This window comes from Mycetomoellerius zeteki, unplaced genomic scaffold (assembly GCF_001594055.1).
Source record: "Mycetomoellerius zeteki isolate Tzet28-1 unplaced genomic scaffold, Tzet1.0 scaffold3, whole genome shotgun sequence".
In the NCBI taxonomy this organism is placed as follows: domain Eukaryota; kingdom Metazoa; phylum Arthropoda; class Insecta; order Hymenoptera; family Formicidae; genus Mycetomoellerius; species Mycetomoellerius zeteki.
This window is the reverse complement of record NW_017257282.1, coordinates 197,848-211,461: the sequence shown is the minus strand read 5'-3', so window position 1 is coordinate 211,461 and position 13,614 is coordinate 197,848. Positions and strand designations below refer to the sequence as shown.

At 32.1% G+C, this 13,614-nt stretch overlaps 3 protein-coding genes across 6 annotated transcripts in view; 2 read left to right on the top strand and 1 right to left on the bottom strand.

Moving 5' to 3' along the window:
- Nucleotides 1-2,309, top strand: part of Idh3g (Isocitrate dehydrogenase (NAD(+)) 3 non-catalytic subunit gamma) — a 14,707-nt gene extending 12,398 nt beyond the window's left edge. The window contains exons 1-3 of one of the 3 annotated variants that reach the window (XM_018450843.1): nucleotides 134-237; nucleotides 325-557; nucleotides 1,178-2,309. In XM_018450843.1, coding sequence (XP_018306345.1) covers nucleotides 342-557; nucleotides 1,178-2,116 — 1,155 coding nt within the window. In that variant the 5' untranslated portion in view covers nucleotides 134-237; nucleotides 325-341 and the 3' untranslated portion in view covers nucleotides 2,117-2,309. Of the gene's footprint in view, nucleotides 1-133; nucleotides 244-322; nucleotides 558-1,177 lie in introns of those variants that run through there. The other 2 variants (XM_018450842.1, XM_018450844.1) reach the window with 2 other exon arrangements.
- A 459-nt stretch (nucleotides 2,310-2,768) lies between these two features.
- Nucleotides 2,769-13,614, bottom strand: part of LOC108724461 (probable ATP-dependent RNA helicase DDX10) — an 11,315-nt gene continuing 469 nt past the window's right edge. The window contains exons 2-14 of one of the 2 annotated variants that reach the window (XM_018450845.1): nucleotides 6,526-6,662; nucleotides 6,091-6,306; nucleotides 5,814-6,005; nucleotides 5,469-5,741; nucleotides 5,261-5,382; nucleotides 4,977-5,178; nucleotides 4,749-4,911; nucleotides 4,416-4,599; nucleotides 4,163-4,339; nucleotides 3,859-4,088; nucleotides 3,552-3,745; nucleotides 2,982-3,373; nucleotides 2,769-2,907 (exon numbers count right to left, since the gene is read on the bottom strand). In XM_018450845.1, coding sequence (XP_018306347.1) covers nucleotides 2,784-2,907; nucleotides 2,982-3,373; nucleotides 3,552-3,745; nucleotides 3,859-4,088; nucleotides 4,163-4,339; nucleotides 4,416-4,599; nucleotides 4,749-4,911; nucleotides 4,977-5,178; nucleotides 5,261-5,382; nucleotides 5,469-5,741; nucleotides 5,814-6,005; nucleotides 6,091-6,189 — 2,352 coding nt within the window. In that variant the 5' untranslated portion in view covers nucleotides 6,190-6,306; nucleotides 6,526-6,662 and the 3' untranslated portion in view covers nucleotides 2,769-2,783. Of the gene's footprint in view, nucleotides 2,908-2,981; nucleotides 3,374-3,551; nucleotides 3,746-3,858; nucleotides 4,089-4,162; nucleotides 4,340-4,415; nucleotides 4,600-4,748; nucleotides 4,912-4,976; nucleotides 5,179-5,260; nucleotides 5,383-5,468; nucleotides 5,742-5,813; nucleotides 6,006-6,090; nucleotides 6,325-6,525; nucleotides 6,807-13,614 lie in introns of those variants that run through there. The other variant, XM_018450846.1, reaches the window with a different exon arrangement.
- The window catches only part of LOC108724459 (collagen alpha-1(XI) chain), a 14,806-nt gene continuing 12,204 nt past the window's right edge, over nucleotides 11,013-13,614 (top strand). The window contains 4 exon segments of the mRNA XM_018450838.1: nucleotides 11,013-11,151; nucleotides 12,126-12,347; nucleotides 12,707-13,014; nucleotides 13,190-13,432. Coding sequence (XP_018306340.1) covers nucleotides 11,013-11,151; nucleotides 12,126-12,347; nucleotides 12,707-13,014; nucleotides 13,190-13,432 — 912 coding nt within the window.

Below are 13,614 nucleotides of genomic sequence, written 5' to 3'. Positions count from 1 at the left end.
CTGTTGAGTCTGCTGAACGCAGCCATTGAAACGGTCATTTAAATAGAGAGAGAAAAAACAATAAAGAAGGAGAAAATGAGACGGGCACTTACTTATTTCACGCATGCGCACTCCGTTTTGGCCAACATAAAATCAGGAGAGTTGCGCTACTGTATATACTGTGGTACTGGCATTACTGGCAAGGTCTTTTGGAGTTTTGGGTGCACCGAGGGTGTCGTTAAAATAGCATTTGCCAAGATAACGGTATGTATTAAATAATAATACGCGTTGATCTATCTTGAGCTATCTTCAAGATTAATTAATTGATTTCCGTTATGTTTACAGCGAAACAATACGGCGAGATGGCTGCCCGCTCGGTTTTAAGGTACCTGAAACTCAGGCCCGTAGTATTTCAGAGTCATCGATGCGCATCTCTGTCAGGCTTTGATATTCAGCACAAAACTCCCACGATCAAGAAAGTGATGCCCATACCAAAGGCCCATTACGGTGGTAGGCATACTGTTACCATGCTGCCTGGAGCTGGCATCGGACCGGAGTTGATGGGTTATGTAAAGGAAGTGCGTAGATCATCATTCTCAATTCTTATGGCTCTAAGGTTTGATTTTACTATAAGATTAACTTTAATCTCAGTTTAATTTATTTTTTATCCTTTTCTAATTCTAAGAGTGGGGGAGCGCAGAGTCTTGCATAATGCATAAAAAATGAACCAATCAAAGTCCTTTATCTCCTTCCTTTCCATGAAATAAAAGACTTTGATTAGTTGATTTTCTTATGCTTTATGCATTATGCAAAGGTCTCTGCACTGGTCTTAAAAATTAAAAAAGATAAATAGTAAGTTAAACTGAGATATAAGGCTTCTTTCACTAACTTATTAAATTAATCGAGGATCAACTTGCAAAAGTGTCAACAGCAATTTAATGTATCAGAACGTCTCTCTCTTCCTCTTCTAAGACAAACTGTTTACGCAATCGTGATGATTGAGTTAACCTCGATTAGTGGTAATCAAAGTTGGTGAAACTGATGAAAGAGGCTCTATAGTTAATCTTACTATTAAATATAGTGGTGGAACCGAACCTTAGCAATGCAAAATACATTAGATAGAAGAAGCAGACTTCTCATTAATCTCCTATCTAAACCTTATATATTGGAGATAATATTTATAATTTATTTGTTTCAGGTTTTTAAATATGCTGGCGTACCAGTAGACTTTGAAGATGTTGAAATCGATCCCAACGCAGATGACAACGTCGATTTAGATTATGCAATTACATCAATACGTAGAAACGGAGTAGCTCTAAAAGGAAACATAGAAACGCGCAGTACAGAGGCTGGTGTCCTTTCTAGAAATGTTGCTCTGCGAAATGAGCTCGATCTTTATGTGAATGTTCTACATTGTGTGTCTTATCCGGGTGTAAACTCACGTCAGAAGAACATCGATATTGTTATTGTGAGGCAGAACACAGAGGGTGAGTACTCCATGTTGGAACATGAGAGTGTCTATGGCGTCATTGAAAGCATGAAAGTTATCACGAATTTCAACTCTGAACGTGTCGCCCGTTATGCGTTTGAGTATGCCAAACGGAACGGCCGCAAGAAAGTTACTACAGTTCATAAGGCAAACATCATGAAGCTATCGGATGGACTTTTCTTAGAGATCTCGCGGCGGGTAGCCAAGGATTATCCGGATATCATTCACAACGATATGATTATTGATAATTGTTGCATGCAGCTTGTATCAAATCCACATCAGTTTGATGTTGTATTAACGACCAATCTGTATGGTGCCATCGTATCGAATGTGGTATGTGGTTTGTTGGGCGGTGCTGGTTTATTAGCTGGCAAGAACTACGGCGACCATTACACGATCTTCGAGCCAGGCACTCGTAACACCGGTACCAGCATCGCTGGCAAGAACATTGCCAATCCGATTGCGATGCTAAATGCCGCGGTGGATATGTTGCGTCATCTAGGTCACAAACATCATGCCATTGTTATCCAGAATGCAATCAACAAAACTATTAATCAAGGAGTACATACTCGCGATCTCGGTGGTACTGCAACGAGCAGAGACGTCGTTGACAATATTTTGAAACACATAAAAATCGCAACTGCTTAAAAAGACTGAAAATTATTCTGGCTAAAAATCTCTTGTAGCAACTGTCCATGGAAAGTGGCGAGTTCGAAGTATATATACCAAGAATCTTGTGTGATTTCTAGTGAGATAACATAAAGGATATGTATGATAAACTAGTTAGGACAATTGCAGAATAAGGAACGTTCCGACAATATGCGAAAACAAAATTTATCTATTGGCTCGAAACTGCGAAATATTTCTCTTCCAGAAAATCATTGCTCTTAAATAATTGGATGGATTCTGGCTTCCTATCACAAATATGCTCTGTAATATAGTAACTTGTTTAATAATTGGAATTTTGTAAAATATTTATTGTACATTGTAAGTAGTAGCAGTTCCTATAGATGAACTTACCAAATATTATCACTGTGAGAGTAACTTGTATGAAATGTAAAGTACTTGTTACACCTTACCATTAAAAGAATACTCACTGATATTTGTGCGTAAGGAAATAATCATAATTTATTAAGCTGAAAAATATTCATATGTCGCCTTAGTACAATTTTATCTAGTTGAATTAAAACTATAACATAAAATGTAAAAAATAACACTTTACTGTTAAGGTAATCGTTATATTGTAAAGTGTACATATCGCCACGTTCATAAATAAAATGTAAAAATTTACATTTCTCTAAAGACGTACTTTGTACTAATTCTGTAATAACTGTAATGCTAATTCTTCATCGGTTTGTAGATCAGCAATATTAGATACTTTTTGTTTCTTCTTGATCCCCTTGTATTCCTCTTGCGTTATCAATTTTCTCTTGAAAGGCCTATAAGAGAAAGAATTAAGTTTTTAAGTTTTCCAATATAGTTTATAAGTACAAATTATGTGATTTTTATATACTTGTGAACTATGCTTTCTTTCTCAGATATTTGATCTTCTTCAGACTCGTTGGCAGACGATATTTCTTCGTCTTCATCTTGTTTGCCATATATCTTATCCGGATCAGGTAACCATGAAAGATCTGGACCTTCACTAGCTTCACTTTCGGTATCATAATCATCGCCTGCATCTTCGCTCTCTTCATCGTTTGTTTCCGTTTTCTTGTTAATCTTCAGTTTTCTCTTCTTTTCTTTGCGTTTTTCTTTATTCTTTTCTCTGTATCTTTGTTTATCGAACTGATCCTCCTCGCGTAAGACTTGCTTGGCCATCTCGATATTAATTCCAGAAACGACTTCATTCTCGTACTGCCGTGCTAATTCTGACATTTTTATTTTGGTAGAATCAATTAATTCCTGGAACATAGATATTCTCGTATGCAGATAAATGATTAAAAAAAAAAACTTGAAAAAAAATTAATATAGACAAATAAGTCCAGCTTTTGCTAATCTCAAAATTGTATAATAAGATTATAAACCATAAGTTTACGTTGTATAATATAATGTGTAATAGTTCATAATATAAAATTCTTACTTGGCCCTCATCATCAAACATAGTCTTTTTATTAGGTACAATCTTCTTTTTGAGAATCTTCTTAGCGAGTGCAACTTTTGTTATAAATTTCTTTTTGTTCGAAGTCTTTTCATCTTCATTCTCTGTCATAGGAATATCATCGATATCTATATTTTTTCTTTTTATAGTTAATATGTCTTCGTCATCACTGTCATCTAAAAAAAATATAGATTATATACATAGTTAAACGCATTAAACCTTTTTTTATAATAAGGAATAAGAAATCTATAATATATCTCATTATAAAAATGATTTTTTATTTTCTTACTGATCTGAAGAGCAGCAATTTTTTCCTCTTTAATTATTCTTTTTTCACTATTTTTATTAGAAATATCACTTTTGTCAGAGTTATTTTCGCTATCTTCCTGATCGCTGTTATCTGCCGAATTGGTTGAAGTTCGATCTATCTCTTTTTCAGTTTTGACGTTATTATTCGAAATTTTCTTCTGCATTCTTTGTAAGAATCGGATTCTTGGAGGTATGGCTAAACCTAACGATCTGTAAAATTCTACTATGAAGAAATGTTCAATAATGATTCATATTCTATGATTAATGATTTTGAAAATGCTTACTTGGCAAATTCATCTGTGTTTAAAGCATGCACATTGAAGATTTCTTTATCTTTCATTAAGAAAACTGATTTGATATATGATACAAAGGCTCTCTGAGCTGTTTCTTTCAATGCCACGTCTCGCGCTAATAAAGCTTCCAACTTACGATGTGGTGACTGCAGTTTGTTTGGATTGATCCTAAACATAGAGATAGATAGAGTAACAAATGTAAATAAGTTACAACAAAATTTATACATGTATAAAAAAACCTTACTTTATTATATTTATTGGAATTTTACGTTGCTTAAGTCTCTTGATTATCATTTCTTCGGATGGTAACAACACTAGAAGAGATTCACCACCACTTTTAAATCTGGCGGTTCTACCTGCTCTGTGTATGTAGGCATTGACGTCTTCCGGACAATCCATTTGGACCACCCAATTTACGGCAGGAAAATCTATAAAATTATAATTATTATGAGCATTAAAATTGTAAGAACTAAAAGAAATAATATACACAGTGTATACTTCAATGTGACAAGAAATTCTTTGGTATAGAAATTTACAAATATTGTAAATAATATTTTATGGAGCTGAATTTAATTACCTAATCCGCGGGCAGCAATATCAGTCGCGAATAAAACAGCGTGTTGTTTCTTGCAAAATGATTCATAAATATTCATTCTTCTCAGCTGATGAAGAGTGCCATAAAGAGCTAATAAACTAATGCCTGGCCGTAATCGGCAAAACGCTTCGTATATATACTTCACCTAAAATTTTTGATAAACAAATGTCAATTCATTACAATTCGTCATTAATATAAAAAAATAATTACTTGTTTACAGCTGGAAAAGAACACAATAATCTTCTGCTTCATATGATTTTTTATAAAAGACCACAGCATCGCTAGCTTATCTTCCAAGGAACATATGATATAACTTTGCTGCAGGCCTTCTGGTGTGATGTGCACAGAATGTTCATGCACAGATACATACAATGGATCTTTCAGACTTAACCTCGCCAGATCTTTCACAGATCTAATAAAAATGTGAAATATACACAATCAATAACATTATGACATAAAATTTTAATTCTATACAATTATCTTTCAATATATACTTTGTTTGAGTTGCTGAAAAGAGTAAAGTCTGCCTTTTAGGGGGCAAGTTTTCAATAATGGAATTCATTGTCTTCTCAAAACCCATGTCTAAACAACGATCTGCTTCGTCTAATACTAATATCTGTAAATAATTGTATTTCCATTAACTTTTATCTCTTTAAAAGTATATAATTTATTTAAAAACAAAAGAGAACATTTAACAATTACCTGCATATTCACACAATTGAATAATGGATTTTCATCCATATGCTGGAGCAAACGTCCTGGTGTACATATAATTATATTGCACTGATCCATACGTTTTCTCTCAAACTTTAAGTCCTTTCCTCCTATAATCAAGCCTGCTGAAATATTATGGTATTGACCCACTTTTCGCAACGTCTCGTATATCTGATACGCTAGCTCTCTCGTTGGTGTAATAATTAATGAGCCTAGTCCATCCAGTCTTGACCATTGTTTGCAGTACAAAATTTCCAATATCTGGAACAACATTTTATTAAACATAAATTCAATGTACTATAATCGTTAAAATATATGGGAACTTGTTCGTACTGGAATAAGAAAAGCTAGTGTTTTGCCACTGCCGGTTTTTGCAGCTCCCAAAATATCGTTGCCCTGCAAGGCCAAGCCAATGCTTTGCTTCTGGATATCTGTCATTTCTACATAGTTGTTTTCCATTAATCCCTTTAAGGTAATCCTTGATAAGGGGAGATCACTGAACCTTGTTGTTTTCATAACATCTATCTATAATTTCGTGTTGTAATTAATTTCACGTACCTTTGAATTGTTATGTCACATCACATAGTATTATTGAAATATGCCTACTTACAGTGTTATACTTGGACTGCAGTGCCTCAATTATTTTACTTTCTGGTGTCCGCTTCTTTTTCACATAAGCCTTTACTTTGTTTTTATTAGCCATGGTCATTTATTTCTCTCCGTTTTTTCACTTACTGAACCATAAATGTCACTTCGTTTCGTTTTTTAAACTAATCTATGTTCTTCGATGTTGTTCTTAAATGTTCTTTCCTTAGAACATATAGTACTGGAAGGAGCATAGTCTCTTGAAAGTGAAAGCGAGTAGATAGATAGAGAAGAATAGATTAGGATCGTAGTTGGTAATGCGTATGACTGTAGGGAGGAAATGCGCGCGTAAGCGAATTACACACAGCTGTCAGCTGCAGTACATTTGATACGAAATCTAACCTCAAAATTAACATTACAAATTCCGTATAATACTATACTCACAAATAATTAAACTTACAAGTGATATGAAAACGCCTGATTTTCTTCTTTGCAAATATAGCAATACATTACCACAAATCATTTATAATTTCTACTCGTAGAACCAAACAGAACCAAACACAGTTCGCGAGTAATCAACGTGCTTTCTAGTCATTTCTAGTATTCACGGTGGATAATCCACCGCGCATGCGTATGGAGTATGCACGTTATAATCTACGATCTTCATCTCTCCATCCTTGTCAATCTTCTCGGCTTCAACCGAATGTATGTATGTACAGGGATTATATACCTATGCTCCTTCCAGTACTATATGTTCTAAGGTTCTTTCTCTCTTTTCTCTCCGACACCACGTGTTTGCTTCATTGAATATTCGTTTTATGCAGTTTTATGAATGGAACAACAATTGAACAAATGAGAAAGCATAAAAGTGCTGCCCCTTACTGTAAAAATAGATAAACTAATACAAAAATTACTCATGTTGGTAACATATAATTATATATATAAATTAAAATAATTGTTGATAGTCGGTAAAGTCAACAGTAAATTTATCAATGATTAGTAACAGTTCGGTGGTAATTATATCCCAGAGAACAATGAGACCCACACTACTCACGGTTAACTCTTAACCAAAGTTCAACTTATTTCTCATCTTTTTCCAATTCTAGAATTGAAAAGAGTGAACAATGAAAAAGTTGAACCTCGGTTAAAAGTTAACTGTGAGTTATGAAACTGGGCCTGAGATGTCTTATAAGACATTATAAAGACGTCCTAAAATCTATGAGACATTTTTTGGAAGTATCGGAATGACGTCCATATGATGTCTAGACTTTTTTAATTCCAAATTCGATAATAGTGACATCTTTGATTCACACACACATTTCTTACATTATTTTATATATCGTTCTATCTCACTTAAACGCATACATCTGTCCTTATCTAACATATTCCAGCACCATCTATCGCAAGACCGCGCAACTATTACTACACGGAATTTCGACTCTGTTGACAGTCCCAATTTTCGTAAAGTACCCGTATATACGTATTTTCTATTCGGTGGAATTACTTTCCTTCTAGACTTTCAATCTTAGTTCTATAAACTTGGTATCGTTCGTTACAATAATGTGACCTCAGACCTATGCTTATTTTCAAGATATAAACTATAAAACTCTTGTTGCATGAAGCAAATATAGACCTGAGGTGTCAGCTGTACGAGCTAAAAATAAACGAATTTTTAAACTTTTCTTCGATTTTTTCCTAAAATCCGATACAGCTGAGGTGCTGTTTGTGCGTACTTTAATTCTGTAAAAACAATTTTTTGCAATCCGTCAATTCAATTCGGAGATATTTCACTGAATGGAAATGATGGTAAAGTAGAACAACTTTAGCATCCCCTTAAGATGTCTTATATGTCGATTTATGACGTCTTACAGACATGGTCCTTATGACGTCTTACAGACATTATCCTTAAGACTTGCTTCAGACATTTGTTTAAAAAATAAAAATAAAAATTACTGATACGGAAATGCGTTGACAAGAGAAAGTATACGAAGCAGAATTACCTGATAATTGGTATATGAATGATATCATACTTAATACATATTTTCAATAACGATTTATAATTGTAACAGATAATACATCGTTATTGAAAATATATATTAAGTATGATATCCATTCATATACCGATTTATCAGGTAATTCCAACTGCTGCTTCGTATTCTTTCTTGACAACGCATTTCCGGACAGCTTCGCATAATTGTGTAATTGTAGAACACTATAATTATAATATAATACAATAAAATATTTGAATGCCAAATTAATTGGTATCCAATACTTTTTATAGATTACGTATTATATATTCAGACATATTCAGATTGACCATGTCATGCACTCGATATTATAAATAAAATTTGCAGTCGATAATGTAAATTAAAACGTCAGAAAGACGTCTCTTTTCAGATGTCTTCAAGACGTCTTTCAGACTAGCTGCAAAAAACGCATTTTTGATAAAGTCGGAAAGACGTCTGAAAGACGACTTTTGGAAAAGTCCTCAAGACGTCTAGTTTAAGACATTTTTTGGATGTCTTTCCGATGTGTGTTCTCTAGGCTGTTATGTGATATTTTTATATTATTAAGATTTTTTGCTTTTATGTAAAATCTACTGTTTATGCGTATACGGAATGTCAAGATTATCAGATTATGTGCATTTACGCATAAAATATAAATAATAATCTATATCTATTGCATACAATGTAAAGTATAAATCACGTAAGCAATTTAATATATAATATATAAATCATTAAAATCTATCCATAATACTATATAGCACAGACCTCCAAGTGACGTAGTAAGATGATGTCCAGAGACTGTTCTTTTGTCGCATCTGAATAATGTTCTAAGGATGAATTATTTAATATTATTCAATGATTTCTCGTGGTTGCATATGTAATTATCAGATTATGCATAGAGATTTTATATGAATTTTATAATAATTTCGAGGACTCTGTCCCATGATTACATTAAGTGGTTACCCCCTCGGTGTGCTATATGGATATATCCTTTAATTGTTATTGCACCGAAAACAGTAGAGTAGGCAGATATTTTTATATTATATTAATTAATACAACACATTAGGAACATATTAAAAAGAAGACAAAATTTTTATTATAAAATAGATTTATTATATAATAAAATCTCATTATTAAGAATAGACATAATTATAATTTCTATAAATTAAAATGTTAGTTTATTGGTTAATATAAATATATATAGGTTTTATATATCAAAAATCTTTATTATATAACAGAAGAAGAAATATGAAGATACTAATCACACGCAATCAATGAGGATATGAGATGTCAAAGTTCATAATAACTATAATGCTTCGGTCACTGACCATTACGCTTCTTAATTGCTATATAGCGTGCTCTTCTTAAAGATATATTCACGCAATTTTTTATATCTATACTCTTTTAGAGTACAATTATAAAATAGATAGAAATGAGACAAAAATATGTAAGGAAAAATAATTTTTTTTGACGTAGGGTCGCAATTTTTTATATCTATACTCTTTTAGAGTACAATTATAAAATAGATAGAAATGAGACAAAAATATGTAAGGAAAAAAAATTTTTTTTGACGTATGGTATATTCAAAATTGTAAATTAATTTGAAAAGCTGTTGAATTTCTTTGTTTTTAATTCTATTTCCATATAATATATGTTATAATTATTTTATATTCTTCATAAAAGTAATTAAATAATTTTTTAATTAATTTTTTATTAATTTTTTAATTTATTAATTATAGAGAAATGTGTAATATAATATTCTTAGCAAGTCATGCTTCAATTAAGGAAACAATGTGTGGATCAGTTAAACGAAAATTTCTAAGAAATGAGTTATCCCTACTGAAAAAAATCACAAAGTTACATAACGAAATCATGTAATTAAAATAAGTAAATCACACATAACGGATTGTTTCAAATCAGTATGTGAATTTTTTAAATCACGTAATTTGAAAAAATCTCATATTAGAAATAATTTTATTTATCATATGACTTTATTGTTATCGAATTTTAAATAATTAAATGATAGAAATAGAAGAAAAAAACAAATCGTGTAATTTTTCAAATTATGCAATTTTAAAAGATCACGTACTGATTTGGAACAATTCGTTACCTGATTTACATATTTTAATTACATGATTTTGTTATGTAACTTTGTGACCCCTATAGCACAAAGTAACACAAAAGTTGCAGCAATACTGCTACAATATTGCAGAGATTTTGCAACGATATTGCTGCAAATTCTGTGCTATATGGGACGTGTTTTTTTCAGTAGGGATGTTAGCTGTTTAAACGATTTTTAATTCGAACAGATATAAAGAAAACAAAACAGAAAACTTAAAATTGCCAGATGAAGTTCTTATAATAAAAATTAGAAATCCGCGCGCATAGTTTTATAAAATAAATGTTTATCGATTTCTTCTAATTTATTTTTACAACTCATAGTGATGCTCTCGATTATATCATGTCTAAAGGAAAGGAGGGACTAACCCGACGACACTGCACCCTGTGATCTGTCTCCTATGTCATATATGAATCAGTGTTAATAGAAGAGATGTGGATCCATCACTAATAAGTACATGTATGGAACGTAAGTATCATCTAGACGACAGTTGCATTCATGCATCGCAGGAGAAAACTAGTAAGAGGAACGCAGTTTGAATAAGGGATAAGCAAAAGGAAAAGAGAGGAAATAGTTCAATGAAGTAGCTACATTCGGGATTAATGTATTGTATTAATCTCGGGGAGGGATGTTGAGAGTTAAAGAAAGAGAAATAGAAACAACAGTTAGAAAGCAGGAATTCCGATGATTTGAAAAAGATCTCACATTATCACGAAGATCCTGTAATCGCGGACCTGGTGTGTCGTATCTCTGATGAGCCCACGTGTATAACACGTACCGGAAAATTTTAGTTAAAGTATGTTTTGACAACGCGAGAAGATCATGCGGCTACTGGACCACGTAAGAGGGCAATGGAGAACGCTGCGATCCACGTGGATCATGCTTATTGTACGTTCGCTGTTTTTGCTCATCCTATGCGGTTTGCAGCGAAACACAGTAGATGCTGCGCTGCAAGATGCATGTAAGTTTTGAGAATCTCAATATTTAGCGATATTTAGCACTTCACGCGTCAAAGTGTCTTGCTGTAAAATAAAATTTTGAGCTTAATGCTTTTTAGAAATTTTGAATCGCGTTTACAAATTTGCTTTTAAATTTACCTCGATCGTAGTTATCTTATTTTGAACATATTTTATTTTAATGTAGTTAAAAAAGTATCTCTCTTTTGCCATAGAAATTATTTAATTTCTAATTTCAAGTTTTGAAACGTACAGAAAGATTTTCAAAATAAGAAGAAAGATTTATAAATATAGATTAAAATTCATTTCGTTTCCGAAATACAATAGTGATAAAATACTTACGATTATCGAATAGTTATAAAAATTTTTAGAACAAAAATGAATTCTGTAATTAAATTTTATTAGGGAAATATGAATTATACATACCTATATGATCTTTACTTTATAGCACTAATTACAATAAATTTTTGCTTGATAAGCATAAAGAATTTGATAAATTTTTAAAGTGAAAATTATTTTTTTACAACTCGAATCATGAAGTTCTGATCGATATTATATTTAAAAGAGAGAAAGAGAGAGAGAGGGGGGAGAGCACTTCTTCTGAACAATATGAATTTATTGTCGGTAGATGCGTTTCTAACTAGTCTCTATTGCATTAAATGAGATGCGTATGTGTGGCATGCAAAGTTGCATGTTGCAGTAGAATGGCATTTTCTTGAATTAGTCCAGACGTTCATTCCAACGATTTGAGTTATGACTTGTAGGTTCACAGGTTACTGGGTTTCTAGTTGTTCGTTGTGCCTATTATATCTGTCCATTCCCATTTTTAGCCACATGTCAATTATTCAATTGTTATGTTAAAAAAAGAAAAATAAAAACGATTTCTCTTATAGTTGGACAAACAATAATTGCATTAGATATCTATTATACTTGATGTCGTGCTATTTTTAGTTTAGCTACAATTTTCTTTTCAATTTAGCGAAGAATGTGACTGATATAATTGAAGCCACGGGGATGCAAGAGCAACTTTTCGGAGTGAGAAGAACGGAAAGTCGTTGCAGAGATGATACGATCGCGTACGATATTATGGAAGCTGCGATTTTGATGGCTCCTACCAATGTATTATTTCCGGCCGGCATACCACAAGATTTTTCTATCTTGGCTGTTGCAAAGCCGAGAGCTAGCGAGTCAACGTCCAAAGGTAATGTATATCATAAATCATAATTATTTGCAAATAATTATAATTGGACATATTTATACATATCTGTGCTTTCATTAAAGTGTCCATAATGATATTATTAATTCAACAAAGTGCAGACTCTTTTATAAAAAATAATACAAAATAATTTGAAAGTGATCTTAGATATTAAAAAATTCTGCCATATGAAATATATAAAATTTTGTCAATTTGTTTATTTTGCAAAATTAGTTGAATATAATGGTTTACAAACATTTCCTGAATCTTATTTAAACGGATGTTGAATTTTATTAACGAAAACTACTCAAAGGTTATTATTTTTGTTTTACAAATCGAAGTCTTTGTTTCATTGATATTCGTAGATTACTCTACGTCGGTACTTTTTACTATCTACGGTGACAGTGGCGAAGAACAATTAATTCTTTCGTTGGAGCGCGACATTAAATTTTTCTATAACCCAAATCCGGACGACAGAAATGAACCTATTTCTTTTGGTGTCGATATTTCCGACGGGCAATGGCATCGATTAGGAGTTAGTATTAAAGGAGATGCCGTTACGATTATTCTTGATTGCAATAGACATATTACAAAAAAATTGCGGAGGAATTTCGAGAAAACGATCGCTGGCATCCTTATGATTGGACAGCAACTTAAGGGCGATTTATATCTGGTGAGCGAAGAATTCAAGATGATAATATATAGAATAAAAAATATTAAACAAGTTGATAAAGAATTTGTACAATTTCTTTCTTGAAGAGATTGTAAAATCTGTAATTAGACATGATGATAAAAGTTAAGTTTATAATTGTAAAATTTTATAACAAGATCGTTTTATATCTATTCAGGGAAGTCTTGAGATGCTGAAAATTGCTGTAAATCCAGACGCTGCTTACGAAATCTGTACAACGTTTGCGCCAGATTGTGAACATGAATCAAGATATGGACTGAATTATAATTCATCTTTCAACGAAGATGATTACGAAGAAGAAAACGAGAGTGACTTAGATAAGGACGATAACCGGGATTTTCTACCTCATGGCACGATGACAAATACAATTAACGTTTTGACATCAGGGACGGAGAATTCCGTAAGAATAAATAAAATGAAATAAATGGAGTAAATTAACATTTAAGAAGACTAATGGATGAAGAAAATTCATGATAATCTTACAAAAGTTTAAATTAACATTTTACTGTAATAATTTGAAGACATTAAATTAAACATCGTAATATTTAAAATTAAATTATATAAGTATATATATATATATAT